The 17375-nt window shown below is 44.2% G+C and overlaps 1 protein-coding gene across 1 annotated transcript in view; it reads right to left on the bottom strand.

The window, feature by feature from the left end:
• Positions 1 to 17375, bottom strand: part of LOC137677168 (transcription factor RFX3-like) — a 202016-nt gene that overhangs the window by 27147 nt on the left and 157494 nt on the right. Inside the window, exons 8-11 of the mRNA XM_068424419.1 lie at positions 7275 to 7396; positions 1669 to 1781; positions 728 to 843; positions 80 to 234 (exon numbers count right to left, since the gene is read on the bottom strand). Coding sequence (XP_068280520.1) covers positions 80 to 234; positions 728 to 843; positions 1669 to 1781; positions 7275 to 7396 — 506 coding nt within the window. The remainder of the gene's footprint in view (positions 1 to 79; positions 235 to 727; positions 844 to 1668; positions 1782 to 7274; positions 7397 to 17375) is intronic.

The following is a 17375-nucleotide window of genomic DNA, read 5'->3' as shown; positions in this document are numbered from 1 at the left end:
CACAAAAAAATCACCACATAAAACAAAACAAAACAAAACAAAACACAGTCTTATGAGATGTTATCTGTGTTTAACTTACTAGGAATAGGTCTAAGGACATCAGGAATGAGAATCTCCACCAAAGCCTGGTACATCACATGGTCACAATTACCCATCCATTTCAGAATAGACTCATTTTTGCACAGAGTAATCAGTTTTCCTTTTGGAAGTCGACTTTCTATTTCACTCAGATTGCTGGTGTGAATAAATGTAACAAATGAAAATGCATTTACATACAGATAAGAAAAGTACAATGGACTTTGAGTTTGATTATTTAATAAAAACTTTATAAATGTCTCTGTTGCATCCAATTGAAACTCTCTAACTTCTTCATATGAAACTGGGGAAAATGGCCTCAAAAGTTCTGCTCCAGCCCATAAATTATGCAGAGGTATGATAAAAATGGTCCTTGCAATTTAAATGAACTGGACAGTATATTGTGAAAAGATACTTTGACTTTAGTCATCCAAACAAAGGAAAAAATAGAAGATGTATTCAATCATTTCAAGGCTGCAGTTTGACATATACCAACAGCCTATATGTCAAATAGCAGACAACACAAATTTAATCTGAAAAACTACTGATATTAGAAAATGTTCTTAGCCTATATGTAAAGCTAAGACTTTCTTTGATTTGACTCCTGCTGTTATATTATGATGGTGAACAGTAAACAGAGACATTTACTGACCTCAGTTCAATAATAGCTGTGTCGTCAGCTGGAGCAGAGGGAGAATAGCGCCAGAAAGTTTGCCACAATTTTTCTATCAGGCTAAACTGAAGATTCACAACAACATCCACTATTGCCTAAAAAAATATAAAACAAATGCAGATAGTCTTCTACCTCATCCCCCCTCTGTCTCAACTCCTCCCAGGGGTATAGTTCCCCCCGGTCATTTTGCAAGAAAAATAGTAAAATGTATGTTTATAAATAAACATATAACATCCTTTTTAATAACATTTTAGCAACAAATTTTCCAACTCTCCATACTAGTGTGGACAGAGACTCAGATCAGGCCAAGTGCAAATACAAGGAAGCCTCCAGAAAAGAGCCTAAGCACATATATCAGGTGAATTCACCTAAACAGAACTTTTAACACTATTACAAACACAAAAGAAAACTGCTATTTCATGAATTTTGTTACTTCATTACATGTTTTAAAGCACCTTCAACAATAATTTTAAAACACGTTATTCAATATGAAATGTGGCTTTAAGTTCTTAAACAACCTGCTTCTTTAAAACTTGAAGAAAAAAGTGAGTTTGTTTTTAACATAAACATTAGAAATAACAATTTAATTTTATTTCAACTCCTATAAACAAAAGCAAAACTCTTTATATATATTATCTAAAGTTCAATTTATCTAAAATTCTCAAAACCTACACATGATTACATTCCAGTATCGGTATTCTATTACATGTCATTTTCTTTCCCTGTAAAGAGAGAAATTCCAGAGAAGTCTTTTTGCAAATGTCCTTTCTGATGGAATAAGCAAAATATTTGAGGAGCACATCAGATACAAGTAGGCTGGCTGCAATGTGTTTTGTGTCAGTCATCTTGTACTGATTCTCAATAGAAGACATGACTTTTCAAAGAATGATTATTTATGTGAAATGCCTCTTTTCTCTTACCTCACAGTGCTCTCGATAAAGACTTTGCAGTGATTTTATGTCCTCGAGGGTAGTACCATCTGGCAGAGAAGATATTTCAACTTCTCCAAACTCTGGAAGTACTCGAGCTGCATCTATTTCCATGACAACATAACAGAAGAAAACTATCATGAACGGTGCCAACTACAGTTCGATTAGAAAACATTTAATGATGGTGTAAAGAAATAAAGTCTAGAAGGTCATAATGCCCAAAGAGGAATGTCTTTCATATTTAATATATTTTAAAGTTGCAATAAAATTGTGAACAAACAAGCTAGCTATTTTTTAAGCAAAAGGAAATGTTAAATTATTCTTGACAGATAGCAGATAAAAATGATTTCACATACATATTTTACCTGTATATAAAAAAAGCTAAGACACATTTTCAGAATATGACAGGATGAAGCAGCATGTTACAGTTTAGTAGACTCAGCAGCATATATTTGAAATTTACAAGACTTTCAACTGTAGGAAACATGTGCTTTTACTATTTCTCATAAATGTTTCCAAGAGATACACTGGTATGGGGGAAAAAAAATGCACTGTCAACCAGGCGGGGGGGGGGGGGGGGTGAAAGGGAAAATTCAAAAACATGTGAACTATAGCCTAAGGTTCCCAATGATTTCAGTAACAGCAAGGTTAGGCCAAAGGATGTGGTGCTTCAAAATCCCAATAAAGGAACTCAAAACTAAGTGTACAGTTATTGCAATAACACATTTAATAAGCTTTTTTACATTAGCAAATTACTAAATTACCATTTGCTTCCACAACTGAGAAATGGATATGCTTAGCTACATCAATGAACGCACAAAATGCACATTTTTAAATATGAACCTTGGGTTTCTGGTTTTAACTACGTGATTCTTTCCATTTATATCGTTGCAGCACAAACTCAATACACCTTCTTATCAATGGTCAACACAACTGCAGTGCAAAAATATAATCCCAATTTATGTGCATATTCAAAAAATTGTCAGTGGAAATTAATGACCTTTTAGGGCAAGATTTTCAGTATGCATTTTTGTATAAAATCATAGAATCACAGAATCAACTAGGTTGGAAGAGACGTCTGGGATCATCGAGTCCAACCACCACTGTGTCAACTAGACCATGGCACTAAGTGCCACATCCAGTCTTTTCTTAAACACCTCCAGGGATGGTGACTCCACCACCTCCCTGGGCAGCCCATTCCAATGTCTAATGACCCTTTCTGAGAAGAAATTCTTCCTAATGTCTAACCTGAACCTCCCCTGGCACAGCTTGAGGCTATGTCCTCTAGTCCTGTCGCTAGTTGCCTGGGAGAAGAGGCCGACCTCCACCTCACTACAACCTCCCTTCAGGTAGTTGTAGAGAGCTATAAGGTCTTCCATCAGCCTCCTTTTCTCCAGGCTAAACAATCCCAGTTACAAAGCCACTCCTCATAGGTCATACCCTCTAGACCCTTGACCAGCTTCGTTGCCCTCCTCTGGACTCGCTCCAGCACCTCAATGTCTGTCTTGAAGTGCGGGGCCCAGAACTGGACACAGGACTCAAGGTGCGGCCTCACCAGTGCCAAGTACGGGGGACAGTTACTTCCCTAGTCCTGCTGGCCACACTATTCCTGATACAAGCCAGGATGCTGTTGGCCTTCTTGGCCACCTGGGCACACTGCTGGCTCATGTTCAGCTGGCTGTCCACCAATACCCCCAGGTCCTTTTCCACCGGGCTGCTTTCCAACCACTCTCCCCCAGCCTGTAGTGCTGTGTGGGGTTGTTGTGGCCAAAGTGTAGGACCCGGCACTTGGCCTTGTTGAACTTCATGCCATTGGTCTCGGCCCATCTATCTAACCTGTCCAGATCCCTCTGCAACCTTCACAGCTACTGCAGCAAATTAACAACTCTGCAACGTTCCTCAGCTACTCCTCATACAGCAGAACCCTTCAAGAAGGTATTCAGCAGAAAGCTGGACTTGTGATCCCTCAGAACAAAGCAGGCATAGATTGTGAAAAGTAATCAGCACCTGAGCTCCATCCAGCCCACATCAACATCAGGAAGCAGTCCACAGCACCTACCCTCAGGCAGATCAACACTCCCACCCAACTTAGTGTCATCCGCGAATTTACTGAGGGTGCTCTCGATACCCTCATCCAGATCATCAGTAAAGATATTAAACAGGACTGGGCCCAATACTGAGCCCTGGGGGACACCACTAGTGACCGGACGCCACCTGGATGCAGTACCATTCAGCACCACTCTCTGGGCCCGGCCATCCAGCCAGTTCTTAACCCAGCGAAGAGTGCACCTGTCCAAGCCGTGGGCTGCCAGCTTATCCGGGAGAATGCTGTAGGAGACAGTATCAAAGGCTTTGCTGAAGTCCAAGTATACTACACCCACAGCCTTTCCTTCATCCACTAGGTGGGTCACCTGGTCATAAAAAGAGATCAGGTTGGTCAGGCAGGACCTGCCTTTCCTAAACCCATGCTGCCCACGCCTGATCCCCTGGTTGTCCTCTATGTGCTGTGTAATTGCACTCAAGATGATCTGTTCCATCACCTTGCCAGGCACCGAGGTCAGGCTGACAGGCCTGTAGTTCCCGGGATCCTCCTTCCGGCCCTTCTTGTGGATGGGCGTTACATTGGCCAGCCTCCAGTCATCTGGGACCTCCCCGGTTAGCCAGGACTGATAATAAATAACAGAGAGCGGCTTAGCAAGCCCTTCTGCCAGCTCCCTCAGCACCCTTGGGTGGATACCATCCGGTCCCATAGACTTGTGAGCGTCCAAGTGGCACAGCAAGTCGCCAACAACTTCCTCTTGAATTACAGGGGGTCTATTCTGCTCCCCGTCCCTGTCTACTGGCTCAGGGGGGCAGTTGCCCTGAGGATAACCGGTCTTACTGTGAAAGATTGAGACAAAAAAGGTATTAAGCACCTCAGCCTTTTCCTCATCCCTGGTCACAATGTTCCCCCCGCATCCATAAGGAATGGAGATATTCCCTTGACCTCCTTTTGTTGTTCATGTATTTATAAAAACACTTTTTATTATTATCTTTTACTGCAGTGGCCAGATTGAGTTCTAGTTGAGCTTTCGCCTTTCTAATTTTCCTTCTACATGACCTAACGACATCCTTGTACTCTTCCTGAGTTGCCTGCCCCTTTTTCCAAGGGTCATAAACCTCCTTTTTTTCCCCCCTAAGTTCCTGCAAAATCTCCCTGTTCAACCAGGCCGGACTTCTTCCCCCACGGCTCGTCTTTCGGCTCATGGGGATGGCCTGCTCCTGTGCTTTAAGATTTCTTTCTTAAAGTACGTTCAGCTTTCCTGGACCCCTTTGTTATCATTAAAGTCTCCTACTAGAACAAGGGCTAGTGACCTTGAAACATCAGCCAGCTGCCTGTAGAATAGTTCATCTGCCTCTTCATCCTGGTTGGGTGGTCTATAACAGACTCCCACCAGGATATCTGCCTTGCTGGCCTTCCCCCTGATTCTTACCCATAGGCACTCAAACTTATCATCACTGTCCTTAAGGTCTATACAGTCAAAACACTCCCTAATGTACAGAGCCACCCCACCACCTCTCTTTCCTCTCCTGTCCCTTCTGAAAAGCTTGTAGCCATCCATTACAGCACTCCTGTCATGCGAGTCACAGAATCACAGAATCACAGAATGTTAGGGATTGGAAGGGACCTCGAAAGATCATCTAGTCCAATCCCCCTGCCGGGGCAGGATTGCCTAGACCATATCACACAGGAACGCGTCCAGGCGGGTTTTGAATGTCTCCAGAGAAGGAGACTCCACAACCTCTCTGGGCAGCCTGTTCCAGTGTTCAGTCACCCTCACCGTAAAGAAGTTTTTCCTCATATTTATGTGGAACCTCCTGTGTTCCAGCTTGCACCCATCGCCCCTTGTCCTGTCAAGGGATGTCACTGAGAAGAGCCTGGCTCCATCCTCTTGACACTTGCCCTTTACATATTTATAAACATTAATGAGGTCACCCCTCAGTCTCCTCTTCTCCAAGCTAAAGAGACCCAGCTCCCTCAGCCTCTCCTCATAAGGGACACCTTTCCACTAGACCAGGTTGCTCAAAGCCTCATCCAACCTGGCATTAAACACTGCCAGGGAGGGGGCAGCCACAACTTCTCTAGGCAACCTGTTCCAGTGTCTCACCACCCTCACAGGAAAGAATTTCTTCCTAATATCTAATCTAAATCTACCCTCATTCAGTTTAAAACCATTCCCGTAGGCCCCCTTCAGGTACTGGAAGGCTGCTAGAAGTTCTCCCTGGAGCCTTCTCTTCTCCAGGCTGAAGAGCCCCAACTCTCTCAGCATGTCTTCATAGGAGAGGTGCTCCAGCTCTCTGATCATCTTTGTGGTCCTCCTCCAGACTCGCTCCAACAGGTCCAAGTATTTCTTGTGCTGGGGACCCCAGACCTGAATGCAGTACTCCAGGTGGGGTCTCATGAGAGCGGAGTAGAGGGGCAGAATCACCTCCCTCGACCTGCTGGCCACACTGCTTTTGATGCAGCCCAGGATGCTGTTGGCCTTCTGGGCTCCAAGCGCACATTGCTGGCTCATGTTTAGCTTCTTATCACCCATCACCCCCAAGTCCTTCTCCTCAGGGCTGCTCTCAATCCATTCTCCGCCCAGCCTGTATTTGTGCTTGGGATTGCCCTGACCCACATGCAGGACCTTGCACTTGGCCTTGTTGAACTTCATGCGGTTCGCACGGGCCCAGCTCTCAAGCCTGTCAAGGTCCCTCTGGATGGCATCCCTTCCCTCCAGCATGTCGGCCACACCGCACAGCTTGGTGTCATCATCAAACTTGCTGAGGGCACACTCAATCCCCCTGTCCATGTTGCCGACAAAGATGTTAAACAGGACCGGTCCCAATACCGACCCCTGAGGAACACCACTCATCACTGGTGTCCACTTGGACATTGAGCCGTTGACCGCAACTCTTTGAGTGCGACCATCCAGCCAATTCCTTATGCACCGAGTGGTCCATCCATCAAGTCCATGTCTCTCCAATTTAGAGACGAGGATGTCATGTGGGACAATGTCAAATGCTTTGCACAAGTCCAGGTAGATGACATCAGTCACTCTTCCCCTATCCATCAGTGCTGTAACCCTGACATAGAAGGCCACCAAATTTGTCAGGCACGATTTGCCCTTAGTGAAGCCATGTTGGCTGTCACCAATCATTTCCTTGTTTTCCATGTGCCTTAGTATATATTCCCGGAGGATCTGCTCCATGATCTTGCCAGGCACAGAGGTGAGACTGACTGGCCTGTAGTTCCCCTGGTCTTCCTTTTTCCCCTTCTTGAAGATGGGGGTTATGTTTCCCCTTTTCCAGTCATCATTGCAATATATTTTAAATCTACCATGCAAGATTTTGCACATTTTTTCTTTTATATCTGCATGATGCATATTAAATATTGCAGAAGTCTTAAAATATTGAACATATAGCTTCTATGAGTATCTTCCTGTTCTGTTATCAGTGAGAGTTTTAAACAGAGCAACATAACTAAAATAATTATTGTATTTGTATGACTTGATGTTCATGGTGATAACGGGGTTTATTTTACTTTTATAACAGTATAACACATCTTTTCATACCTAAAAACTGTTGATGATGTTGACTTTGGGCAATTATAGCTTGTTCAGCAGATGTGCCTGTCTGTTGACCACTTCCTGTGAAACCATCTGCAACTCCATCCACTTTCTGCACAGGCTTGTACCTACAAAATTATCAAATACAAAATTATTCTTTATGTTCTCTTTTTTTTTAAGTGCAATATCACACTCTGTTCTGCCTAATTTCTCAGTCTTAATATACAGTTTTGCTACTTCACACACAAGAAAAAAGTAACATCAGAATAATTGTAGTAAGGAAAAGTAGAACATTGGCAATGTATTATAAAATTCATAAAGCTGATATCACAGCACAACTACCAATTTCTTGTGGAATTTAGTTTAAAAACTATACCACTAAGACCTAAAGCTCATTTACACTAAACAGAAACACAATATCCTTTTCCAAAGGACTTGCCTTCCCAGGAATCAAGTAGCTCAAAAATAAGGTTTAATCACCTTAAGAAGGGCCATGTATCTGTTTGGAGACAAAGGAATTTAAATAATTTTAAAATGTAACAAACTTCTCATGAGCTCAGAAGGTCTGAGAAGGCTACTTAGACTTAAACTAAGTAGCTGAACTAGGGGAGATTCAGACTTGACATTAGGAAGCATTTCTTTACAGAAAGAGTGGTTAAACACTGGAACAGGCTTCCTAGAGAGGTGGTCGATGCTCCATGCCTGTCAGAGTTTAAGAGGTGTTTGGACAATGGCCTTAATAATATGTTTTAACTTTTGTTCAGCCCTGAAGTGGTCAGGCAGTTGGACTAGATGATCATTGTAGGTCCCTTCCAACTGAAAATATTCTATTCTATTCTATTCTATTCTATTCTATTCTATTCTATTCTATTCTATTCAAGTCTTCATCAGTCAAGTCACAAAAGCTTTTATAAAGGATAAAAAGGACAAAGATACAAATAGGAATCCTAGTTTGGATGGTGTGACGGATGCACTCGACCCCCCTTAACCAAACCAGCAGGAGTTTGGTACAGGCTCCAAAGGAGGTAAAGGCCTGAGCCGTAGCTGGGCCAAGACCTCCTCTAGGAAACCCACAAAGAAGCAGAGCAACACAGTGAACACCAATCAGCTGTGGGTACAAGGAGTCTCATGCATACCTTTCACATTGTATGCAATTTGGCTACGAGTCAACCACTTTATCCCATAAATATGACAGCCTAAGTGAGCCGCCTTTGAGCTCACCCTGCTAGGCAGCATGGCTGCATGGCGATGATCTCCGCTTGAGCTAGGACACCTCTCAAGGCTGCTCCTCGAAGCAACGAGATCTTTTACCAATGACAGATCACTGGATGAGCCCAATTTGAATTCTCCTTGGACGACAACTGGACTGAATGCCAGGCAACTCTCCCCTTTAGCAGGGACGCCTCTCAGTGTTAAGAGATATTAGTTATTTAGCTTAAACAATTAAGTTTTCAATAGAATGGATCACTTAGAGTTATAATGTTGTGTGATTTAGTATGCTGTTTGCTCAGCTTTACTTACTTAGCATGAGTAGCTAGATTTGCTGAAGCCTTAGGCCACAAGCTGTAAATTTCCACTTAGGTTTACTGAATGTGTACCTACTTAGTCAAAACAGGGCCTCCAGAGCCAGCGTAAATCAGAAGATACGGAGGCTTCAAGGCTACAAGCCGTCAACAGCAGCTGCAACTAGACAAGATAACGGCCTGTCTGAAGACAGTGAAGGAATCCAAAGAGGAACAAGACCCCAGACCCAAATATTACTATTGGACCAAACCATTGCATGAGGGGTAAGTGAATAGTCTGTAAGGGTATAATTGCCCAGGGATTTATTTGCCCCCTTCCCCTTCGGCCCTTCTCCGGAGACATGAGCTGACCATGCTGCTGTACCACTCTATTAAATCATTTATTTTATAAAATCCGATGCCTGAGAGTCTACTTCAGGAAACCTAGGGTTCGAACTTCAGAGCGAACTAACACCAGACACCCAGACAGAAGGTAAGTGAAGTGGGAATAAGCATGATGAAACTTTGGAATCTTAGCTAAGTGATATAGAGAATCGGGTGTGCACATATAATCCTTCAGCTATAAACACACATAATCCCTTACCCTTTCTATCTCTTAGACATAAGCCGTTGACCAAGTCTGGGACTAAGTTTGGATCCAGCCGCACCTAGGGTCCTCTCTGAAGAGCAGTTTAGAAAGCAAGGGGGTCCATTCTGAACCTCGTGACTCAATGGGAGGGTCTCCCTTACCTTTCTGCACCTCCAGTCCCTGTATCAATCATTCTAAATCGATTCTGACCCAATTTTCCCTCTATGTTTCCTCCATGTAGTAAGTAACAGAGTGAACCTCGCCATCGAATTCTGTTAAGTCACACTTTTATCTAAACACTCCTCTGCGACGAATAGTCATAGAATCATAGGATCATAGAATGGTTTGGGTTGGAAGGGACCTTAAAGATCATCTAGTTCCAACCCCACTGCCACGGGCAGGGACACCTTTCCACTAGACCAGGTTGCTCAAGGCCCCATCCAACCTGGCCTTAAACACTGCCAGGCAGGGGGCATCCACAACTTCTCTGGGCAACCTGTTCCAGTGTCTCACCACCCTCACAGGAAAGAATTTCTTCCTAATATCTAATCTAAATCTACCTTCTTTCAGTGTAAAAACATTCCCCCTCGTCCTATCACTACTTGTCCTTGTAAAAAGTCCCTCTCCCGCTTTCCTGTAGGCCCCCTTCAGGTACTGGAAGACTGCTATGAGGTCTCCCCGGAGCCTTCTCTTCTCCAGGCTGAAGAGTCCCAACTCTCTCAGCATGTCTTCATAGGAGAGGTGCTCCAGCCTCTGATCATCTTCGTGGCCCTCCTCTGGACTCGCTCCAACAGCTCCATGTCCTTCTTATGTTGGGGGCCCCAGAGCTGGACGCAATACTCCAGGTGGGGTCTCACGAGAGCGGAGTAGAGGGGCAGTATCACCTCCCTTGACTTGCTGACCACACTGCTTTTGATGCAGCTCAGGATGCGGTTGGCCTTCTGGGCTGCAAGCACACACTGCCGGCTCATGTTGAGCTTCTCGTCAACCATCACTCCCAAGTCTTTCTCCTCAGGGCTGCTCTCAATCCATTCTCCACCCAGCCTGTATTTGTGCTTGGGATTGCCCCGACCCACATGCAGGACCTTGCACTTGGCCTTGTTGAACTTCATGCGGTTCGCACGGGCCCAGCTCTCAAGCCTGTCAAGGTCCCTCTGGATGGCATCCCTTCCCTCCAGCGTGGCGACCGCACCACACAGCTTGGTCTTGTCGGCAAACTTGCTGAGGGCGCACTCAATCCCACTGTCCATGTCGCTGACAAAGATGTTAAACAGCGCCAGTCCCAATACCGACCCCTGAGGAACGCCACTCATCACTGGTCTCCACTTGGACATTGAGCCGTTGACCGCAACTCTTTGAGTACGACCATCCAGCCAATTCCTCATCCACCGAGTGGTCCATCCATCAAGTCCATGTCTCTCCAATTTAGAGATGAGGATGTCGTGCGGGACAGCGTCAAATGCTTTGCTCAAGTCCAGGTAGATGACATCAGTCGCTCTTCCCCTATCCACCAGTGCTGTAACCCCGTCATAGAAGGCCACCAAATTTGTCAGACATGATTTGCCCTTGGTGAAGCCATGTTGGCTGTCACCAGTCACCTCCTTGATTTCCGTGTGCCTCAATATATTTTCCAAGAGGATCTGCTCCATGATCTTGCCAGGCAGAGGTGAGACTGAGTGGCCTGTAGTTCCCTGGGTCTTCCTTTTTCCCCTTCTTGAAGATGGGGGTTATGTTTCCCCTTTTCCAGTCAGTGGGAACTTCACCAGACTGCCACGACTTCTCAAAAATGATGGATAGCGGCTTAGCAACTTCATCTGCCAGTTCCCTCAGGACCCGTGGGTGCACCTCATCAGGTCCCATGGACTTGTGCACCTTCAGGTTCCTTAGATGGTCTCGAACCTGATCTTCTCCTACAGTGGGCGGTTCTTCATCCTTCCAGTCCCTGCCTCTGCCTTCTGTGACTTGGGTGGTGAGGCTAGAGCTCTTGCCGGTGAAGACTGAGGCAACAAAGTCATTGAGTACCTCAGCTTTCTCTATATCTTGGGTAACCAGGTCTCCTGTTTCCTTCCGGAGAGGGCCCACATTTTCCCTGGTCTTCCTTTTATCACTGACACACTTGTAGAAGCATTTCTTGTTGTTCTTGACACCCCTGGCCAGATTTAATTCCATCAGGGCTTTAGTTTTCCTAACCTGCTCCCTGGCTGCTCGGACAATTTCCCTGTATTCCTCCCAGGCTACCTGCCCTTACTTCCACCCTGTGTAGGCTTCCTTCTTGTGCCTGAGTTTATCCAGGAGCTCCTTGTTCATCCATGTGGGCCTCCTGGCGTTTTTGCCTGCCTTCCTCTTTGTTGGGATGCATCGCTCCTGAGCTTGGGGGAGGTGATCCTTGAATATTAACTAGCTTTCTTGGGCCCCTCTTCCCTCCAGGGCTTTATCCCAAGGGACTCTACCAAGCAGGTCCCTGAAGAGGCCAAAGTCTGCTCTCCTGAAGTCCAGGGTGGTGAGCTTGCTGTGCGCCCTTCTTGCTGCCCTATGGATCTTGAACTCCACCATTTCATGGTCGCTGCAGCCAAGGCTACCCTTGAGCTTCACGTCCTCCACCAGCCCCTCCTTGTTGGTGAGAACAAGGTCCAGCATGGCACCTCTCCTCATTGGCTCCTCTACCACTTGGAGAAGGAAGTTGTCATCCACGCATTCCAGGAACCTCCTGGATTGCTTGTGCCCAGCTGTGTTGTCCTTCCAACAGATGTCAGGGTGGTTGAAGTCCCCCATGAGGACCAGGGCCTGTGAACGTGAGGCTACATCTATATGTCTGTGGAAGGCCTCATCCGCTTGGCCATCCTAGTCAGGTGGCCTGTAGCAGACGCCCGCTATAACGTCTCTCGTCCCTGCCTGCCCTTTAATCCTGACCCATAAGCTTTCCATCAGCTCCTCCTCCATCCCCAGACAGAGCTCCATGCACTCAAACTGGTCATTGACATAGAGTGCAACACCCCGTCCTACCTAGTCAGTAGGATCTCGGGGTGGTGTTCCATGACAGATGATCAGATGTTAAGACCATCACACTGACAGACTGAAGATTCTGCCTGTCATCTCCAACAGAACTGAAAATTAATTCTGCCCCATCTCTTAGTGATAAGAACTTGGAAGCTTTGTCCTTCTGAAATAGCCTTGTAGCCAGAAGAAAACTAGAGAAACCTTGGTGCAGAATGCAATGCATGTGAACTGTCACTCAAGTCTGAAATTGCACTGTGCAGATTGTAAAGCTTTGTATTAACTTTAGAAATGTCAACAAATTCTACTCTGAAAAAGCTCCTCTTAAGAAGCCGTTCAGCCAGCTGTGAGCATGTTCTCATTTCGATCTTATTAAACAGATTACTTAGATTTTAGTTTATGAGAAAACTCCCATAAGAAGCAAGCATCCAAGATTCTGGTCATTCCAGACATATTTAAATATACAACAAAATAGGACATGGGATATACAAGAAGTATACTTTTCCAGAGAAGGCCTCTTGGCCTGATTAACATAAATTATGATAACTTTAGGAATGCTAATACTTGGAAACAAATTCTTCTGTCATCATCTTAATCTCTAGGACTTTTATATGAAGTTTGGTTTTTGTAAAGGCCCAGGATAAAATCCCAGGCCTGCTGAAATCAACAGCACAACTCTAATCAACTTTAAGAAGACTAAAGTTTAATTTCTAGTATCACGGTAGCATTGAACTCTTATGGATAAACTTCTTATCACTTGATCTATTTGCAATCTAAAAACCTCATTTTGTAAGAATTTTTAACTTTATCCTCGTTATACTTTATCATTAAAAATACCTGGCAGATGATAAATTTCTATAAATATTTGCAAATCAAAACCAGTATGTTCACATAGTTCCACTAGTTTCTACAAAATGTATTATTTCACAAACTTTTCAGTTCTTGGAGTAGAATCCAAAGTGCCTTGAATGCATAAAACTAACAGTCCTTTGAGTTTCTGGGGTTTAGGAAGAACTTTAACAAAAAAAAAAAGCCAACTTAATGCACTGGTGCTAGGAGTCAGGATTATCCTACCACTTGCTCCAATGTGCTTTATGTAAAAAAATGTTGGGGAAAAGTCTTAATTCTGGCATTATTACAAGTGACATTATAGGAGTCAAACAGTTTCAACAGCATCAGAAAATAACTTGCAAAATGCAACTGAGGAATAAAAAAAATAAAAGATTCTTTTTCAGGTGTTTCAAATGAAACTTGAGCAGAGTTGTTAACAATCTTAGATTTCCTGTCTTTTATGGACAGTAGAGGGTGACATTTTTGCAGTTCAGGCAATGACAGGCTTCCAGAATTCCTGGCAAAATCATCTGTTTATACCCAGGTTACTCTTTGTGTTTTTAATTACAGACAGGGGAAAATGTTGCTACAACTGATTTACACAACTACTTAATGGAAGAATTTAGCTTTTCTAAAATTATCTGACCCTTTTTCCTATTTCAACTCTGATTTTTCCGATTTTTTTTTTTAATTAACTGCTGAGAGAAGAGGCACTGAAAAAAAAATAACCAACCTTTTATAAATATAACAGCTTTCAAAAGATGCTTAGCTTTACTCAAAAAGAATAGAACTTTAATTTTATATAGCTAAATGTAAGCACAATAAAAGTTTGGAGTCTTTAGCTAAAAACAAACATTCTAAATATTTGAAAAACTATGGAAATCCAACAGAACTAGACCACTGAAATATGAACATGAAATTAGTTAATTCAAAAACCAATGCAAAATGATGTGCTTTTCTCATTAAGATAATTTACAGTAGAACTTCATTGATTCCCATGGTCCAATCCTGCACACTGTAACTAAACTTAAACTTCACACTCACTCCTCAGAAAAGTTTAAGAAATTTTGACTAAAATTTGACAACAGCAAACATTCAATAGTCATCAATAAGATAAAGCAGAAATAGGAAGAATAGGAGTACATGCCAAACTTCCTGTTTGGTATTAAATGGACACAGAAGTAAGTAAATCAGTAAGAAAAAAGTAGAAACTATTAAAAAAAGAAAGAAGTCAAAATGGATTGACTAAGTCACAAGACAAAGAAAAAAAACTGTCTAAGTTTTTCTGCAAATTTGTTGCTGCTTTGTAGTTGCCGTGCTGAAAACATTCAAATATTTACTGAAAGTCTCACTGTTTAGTATTACCTCAAAAATCCAATTCTTGCACTTACATAATTTATTGGTAGTCTCTGTTTTCATTAAAAAGAAAGGCTTATACTGTTCTGGCTTGCTGAAAAATAAACTCTAAGGGCTTTAGAAACAGAAACCAAACTAAGCTCTAATAATGTATTAGGGTTTTTTCTTTCACTTTTATTCACCATAATATTTGGGGTTTTTTTTACCTTATTTTATTCCTAATCTTTTTTTTTTTTTTTTGTGAGACCCATTTACTATTAAACATCATACCTGTGTTTGACCCAGAACTAACAGATAATTTCAGGGAACTACAGGCTGGTCAGCCACACCTCAGTCCTGAGAAGATGATAGAGCAGCTAAAGCTGGGAATCATTTCCAAACACATGAAGGACAGGAAGGTGATTGGGAGTAGTCAGCATGGATTCACCAAAGGGAAGTCATGCTTGACCAACTTGATAAACTTCTACAATGAAATGACTGGCCTGGTAGATGAGGGGAGAAGCTGATGAAATATAGGCTGGATGAGCAGACAGTGAGGTGGATTGAGAACTGTCTGAATGGTTGTATTGGGTTTATGTGGCAAGGTTTTGGTAGCAGGGGGACTGCAGGGGTGGCTTCTGAGAGGAGACACCAGAAGCTGCCCCCATGTTGGATAGAGCCAGTTCCAGTCGGCTCCAAGATGGACCTGCTGCTGGCCAAAGCTGAGACAATATCAGTGACATTCATGTCACCTCTGTGATGACATCTTTAAGAAAGAGTAAAAAAACTGCTGCGCAACAGCATCTGGGAGAGAGGAGTGAGAATATGTGAGAGAAACAACTCTGCAGACACCAAGGTCAGTGAAGAAGGAGGGGGAAGAGGCGCTCCAAGTGCCGGAGCAGAGATTCCCCTGCAGCCCCTGGTGAAGCAGGTTGTACCCCTACAGCCCATGGAGATCCACGGTGGAGCAGATAACCACACTGCAGCCCATGAGGAACCCACACCAGAGCAGGTGGATATGCCCTGAAGGAAGCTGCAGCCCATGGAGAGCCCACGCTGGAGCAGGTTCCTGGCAGGAACTGCGGCCTGTGGATAGGAGTCGACACAGGAGTAGATTTTCTGGCAGGACCTGTGACCTTGTGGAGGACCCACGCTGGAGCAGTCTGTTCCTGAAGGACTGCAACCCATGGAAAGGACCAACACTGGAGCAGTTCATGAAGAACTGCAGTCCATGGGAAAGACCCACATTGGAGAAGTTCATGAAGGACTGTTTCCTGTGGGTGGAGCAGGGGAAGAGCGTGAGGAGGAAGGAGAGGCAGAGACAAAGCATTATGAACTGACCGCAACCTCCGTTCCTTATCCCCCTGCACCACTTGGGGGAAGGAGGTAGAAGAGTCAGGAGTGAAGTTGAGCCTGAGAAGAAATGAGGGTTGGGAGGAAGGTTGGTTTTTTTTAGATTTGTTCTTATTTCTCATTATCCAATGCTGTTTGATTGGCAATAAATTAATTTCCCCAAGTCACGTCTGTTTTGCCTGTGACGGTAACTGCTGAGTGATCTCCCTGTCCTTATCTCAACCCACAAGCATTTCATCGTATTTTTCTCCCCCTGTCCTGCTGAGCGGCTTGGTGGGCACTTGGCAGCCAATCAAGGTCAACCCACCACAATGGCCAGTCCCAGAGGGTGGTGATCAGTGGCAAAAAGTCTAGTGACTAGCAGTACCCCAGGGGTCAATACTGGGTCCAGTCCTGTTTAACATATTCTTTAATGATCTGGATGATGGGGCAGAGTGTACCCTCAGCAACTTTGAAGACAGCACCAAAACTGGGAGGAGTATCTGATACTCCAGAGGGTTGTGCTGCTTCCAGAAAAGGACCTGGGGATCCTCACAGACAGCAAGTTGAACATGAGCCAGCAGTGTGCCCTTGCTGCAAAGGTGGCCAATGGTATCCTTGGCTGCATTAGGCAAAGCATTGCCAACAGGTGGAGAGACATGATCCTTCCCCTCTACTCAGCACTAGTGAGGACACACCTGGTGTAATGTGTCCAGTTCTGGGCTCCCCAGTACAAGAGAGACATGGACATACTGGAGAGAGTCCAGCAAAGGGCAACAAAGATGATTAAGGGACTGGAGCATCTCCCATAGGAGGAGATACTGAGAGAGCTGGGACTGTTCAGCCTGGAGAAGAGAAGGCTCAGGGGGAATCTCATGAATGTATATGAATACCTGAAGGGAAGATGCAAAGAAGATGGAGCCAGTATCTTTTCAGTGGTGCCCAGTGAAAGCAGAAGAGGCAATGGGCACAACCTGAAACACAGGAGGTTCCCTCTGAACATCAGGAAACACTTTTTTACTGTGAGGGTGACTGAGCACTGGAGCAAGTTTCCCAGGGAGGTGGTGGAATTTCCCTCCTTGGAGATATTTAAAATTCATCTGAACACTGTCCTGGTCAACCAGCTCTAGGTGGTCCTGCTTGAGCAGGGGGGGGGTTGGACAAGATGACCTCCAGAGGTCCCTTCCAACCTCAACCATTCTGTGATTTTGTGATTCTGTGAATTCAACTATTTAAACATTCTGGCATTTCCTTCCTGTAAACAATCTAGCAGCAGTACGTCAAAGGCAAACCAGCCTTCCATTTGGAAGTCTGAGCCATACAGCAACTCCAGTTGAAAGGCAGGACTATTACCTATATAGGTGAGGCAAGTCCCTACCTGTGCATTTCTTCTATTCCAGTACAAAAGTGCTTTAAATCTCTTGATCTGTCTGTGTGTCCAAGCTACTGTCTCAGCTGGGAGATGGGACTGTTAGCAGCAGTCATCTGTAGTTTACATTTACTATTTTTTTATTTCTTATTGGA

Source organism: Nyctibius grandis, assembly GCF_013368605.1.
Source record: "Nyctibius grandis isolate bNycGra1 chromosome W unlocalized genomic scaffold, bNycGra1.pri SUPER_W_unloc_2, whole genome shotgun sequence".
NCBI classification, from domain to species: Eukaryota; Metazoa; Chordata; class Aves; order Nyctibiiformes; family Nyctibiidae; genus Nyctibius; species Nyctibius grandis.
Note: the sequence above shows the minus strand (reverse complement) of the source record. Positions and strands in the feature narration are given on the sequence as shown.